Genomic DNA, 2,986 nt, shown 5'->3' with positions numbered 1-2,986 from the left:
CAAATCTCTACCATGCTCATTCCCTCCTCCTATTCTAGTGTGGTATGCAATTCTTGTCATCCAATTTTTTAGCATATATATGTTTGAATCTTGAATTGTTTATTAATTATAAAGTTACATGAAATAATAACATTAGAATATAAGTTTTATTTCTAAATAAAATGAGTGATAATTATTAACGGTTTACGTATGTACAGGTGAACATGAGGTTTATGTTTAAAGCGTTGATGCTTTCTTCATCAATACTAGTGTTTTTATCGAGCACAACATACTCATCCTATGTATTGGATCCCGAAACTCTTCTCAGGACATCTTTGAAGAAAACTAATTTGTTAATTAATGAACCTAAAAAAGGTTATATTGAGTCATACTATGAGGATCCCAAAGGACACATCAAGTCAGCAACTTTTGTGTCTAAAAAGTTTGAAATGAGACCAGGATCAATTGTGGAGAAACAAATGGTAGATATTGATTTCCCAAGAGGTCATGTTGGTATTAAGAGTTTCGATGCTGAACTAATTGATGAAGAAGGGAATCCTGTACCTTTGTATGAAACTTACCTCCATCATTGGTTTGCTTTAAGATACTTTGAAAATCCAAAATCAACTAAGAGTCTTAAGGAAAGATCCATTTTCGTGAGAAACCAAGGCACATGCCAAGGTGGTGTTCTTCCACATTATTGGGGCTTGGGAGGTGAATCACGAGGAACAACCTCAAACATTCCAGATCCTTTTGCAATAGAAGTAGGTAACCCTGCAGAAATTCCTGATGGGTTTGAAGACAAATGGTTCTTCAACATCATGGCCATTGATACACGTGGCGTACAAGACATAAGAGGTTGTTCTGAATGCAGATGTGACCTTATAAATATCACAAAGGAATTCCTTAGTACCAAAAAGGGTGCTGATGGCAAACCATTGGACCCTGATTATAAGGGAGGAATCTTTTGTTGCGATGACAATTTACAATGCAAATTGAGAGAGGGATTTCAAGCCCCAACTAGAAGACTTGCCCTAAGATACAAAATAAGGTGGGTTGATTGGGACAAATTCCAAGTCCCTGTTAAGGTTTATATACTTGATTCCACCGATAAGGTCACGTCGAATGGCTCCAAAACAATCCATGAGTGCAAGGTAAATAACTTATGAATATACACTTAATTTTTAACTACACTTTTCAATGTGAATTGAATTCCAAAATATATTAATTTGTTGGCATTGTGTGAGTATAAAATATTTGTCAATTTGTTACAGGTTGAATATATGATTCCGAAAAATGGTGATAGCAACTCCCCTCATGTCCAAAAAGCAAACATTCCAATGGAAAAAGGCGGTTATCTCATCTACGGCACTGCTCACATGCATACGGGTGTTGTTGATGCAACTTTATATGGACAGGTGAAGTTCAATATTTGCCATCATTCTCGTGATGATAGATTTTTTTTAAATTTTTGTGCTTGATTTGTGTTAAAGTCATAAATTTTCTTAATAATCCATACAATTGTACGAAGACATATATTGAATTGTGTCTTCACTTCTAAAATTTATGTTTTTTGATTAATTTAGGATGGAAGGATTTTGTGTACTTCAACACCAAAATATGGAACGGGAAATGAAGCAGGAAACGAGGAAGGTTACGCTGTTGGAATGTCTGTTTGTTATCCACAACCAGGTACTGTCAAGATTAATGATGGTGAAACTTTGACCTTAGAATCAAGATACAAAAGTGATTTTACCATCGGAGCTATGGGGCAATTCTACATCTATTTGGCAGAACAACTACCACAAGATACATTTACATCATAATTCCTTTTATCTACATCTTGAATAATGCAGAGCTTTTTTTTTTTGCATATGCAATCTACTGATCAATCATATTATTCCAACCTTGAATTTTGTATTATAAAATAAACATTCTTTTTATGTAAGTGTTGTTATCGCGATCACGGCAAGTGCACCGGTTGTACAAGTAATAAAGTGTAATGAATAAGAGTATCCTTCCCATGAGGATTAAATTTCAATCACTAATTCACTATTTACGCTTAAGTTGGACAATCAATCAAGAGAGTAGAATCAAATTTAAATTAAAAAATAAAGGGAAAAGACAATGAGCAAGTAACTAGACAATCAAGAAAAACATTTGATTTCCCTCAATCTCTCCTTTATGTTATGGATTTAAACCCTTGATTGAACATCCTTTTTCATATTACCAATCGATTCTCCTAAGTTAATTATTAATCGATCCCTTGACATCCTAATTATTTACTCTCTTTAAAGAATCCTAATTCCCCGGTTGTTCTTCAAAGAAAATAAGCATTAAATCCAAGAATCATAAAGATTACATTTTTTTTATGTTTATCCCTTGAATCATAAGAGTTAACGATGAACTTACCACGCACGATTCATGTACCAACATCTCTATTGTCATACTCTCACCCTAGATCAATCTACAAGAATGCTCAGATTGATTCGTTCCCCAGTGTTCTTCAGGCCATGGACCATCACATGAATGCTCAGATTGATTTGTTCCCCAGGTTCTCAACCGTCACAGAAACTAAGATCAATCACCTTGCCAGAGATCCCTTCAAGTATGCAACCTGCACAAAGTATCAATCCACATATATTCAACAAAGCATATACATATAACATGCATTATACCATACTTCATACAATTACATACACCATATATAAACCAATGCCCCTTCGAAGCTTGGTGGAACAAACAGAGGATTAACTCCAAGGACCAAAAGCTTACCTTTTACAATAATGTCCTCTAATGCACAATCAATATGCAAGAGACCATAATCACAGACCTTCACAATATTTCAACATATTTCAAAGGCATAATGACAATTAGAACATATGATGGTCCACTACATTGATGTCAACATTGTTTTTTGCACGTCATGACACTTTCCAAAGCCATTCGTGTACTTATTCAATTTATGCTTTAAACTCATTTCGCAAAGGTCCATATTGATTTCTTA

At 34.5% G+C, this 2,986-nt stretch overlaps 1 protein-coding gene across 1 annotated transcript; it reads left to right on the top strand.

The window, feature by feature from the left end:
• Nucleotides 1-203: 203 nt before the first annotated feature.
• Nucleotides 204-1,805, top strand: LOC133305677 (uncharacterized). The gene is made up of 3 exons (XM_061505914.1): nucleotides 204-1,133; nucleotides 1,254-1,397; nucleotides 1,566-1,805. The coding sequence occupies exons 1-3, from the start codon at nucleotides 204-206 to the stop codon at nucleotides 1,803-1,805; spliced, it is 1,314 nt and encodes a 437-aa protein (XP_061361898.1).
• Nucleotides 1,806-2,986: the final 1,181 nt, after the last annotated feature.

Source organism: Gastrolobium bilobum, unplaced genomic scaffold (assembly GCF_033153095.1).
Source record: "Gastrolobium bilobum isolate Gb01-03AN ecotype WA unplaced genomic scaffold, APGP_CSIRO_Gbil_v1 utg7702, whole genome shotgun sequence".
In the NCBI taxonomy this organism is placed as follows: Eukaryota; Viridiplantae; Streptophyta; class Magnoliopsida; order Fabales; family Fabaceae; genus Gastrolobium; species Gastrolobium bilobum.
Note: the sequence above shows the minus strand (reverse complement) of the source record. Positions and strands in the feature narration are given on the sequence as shown.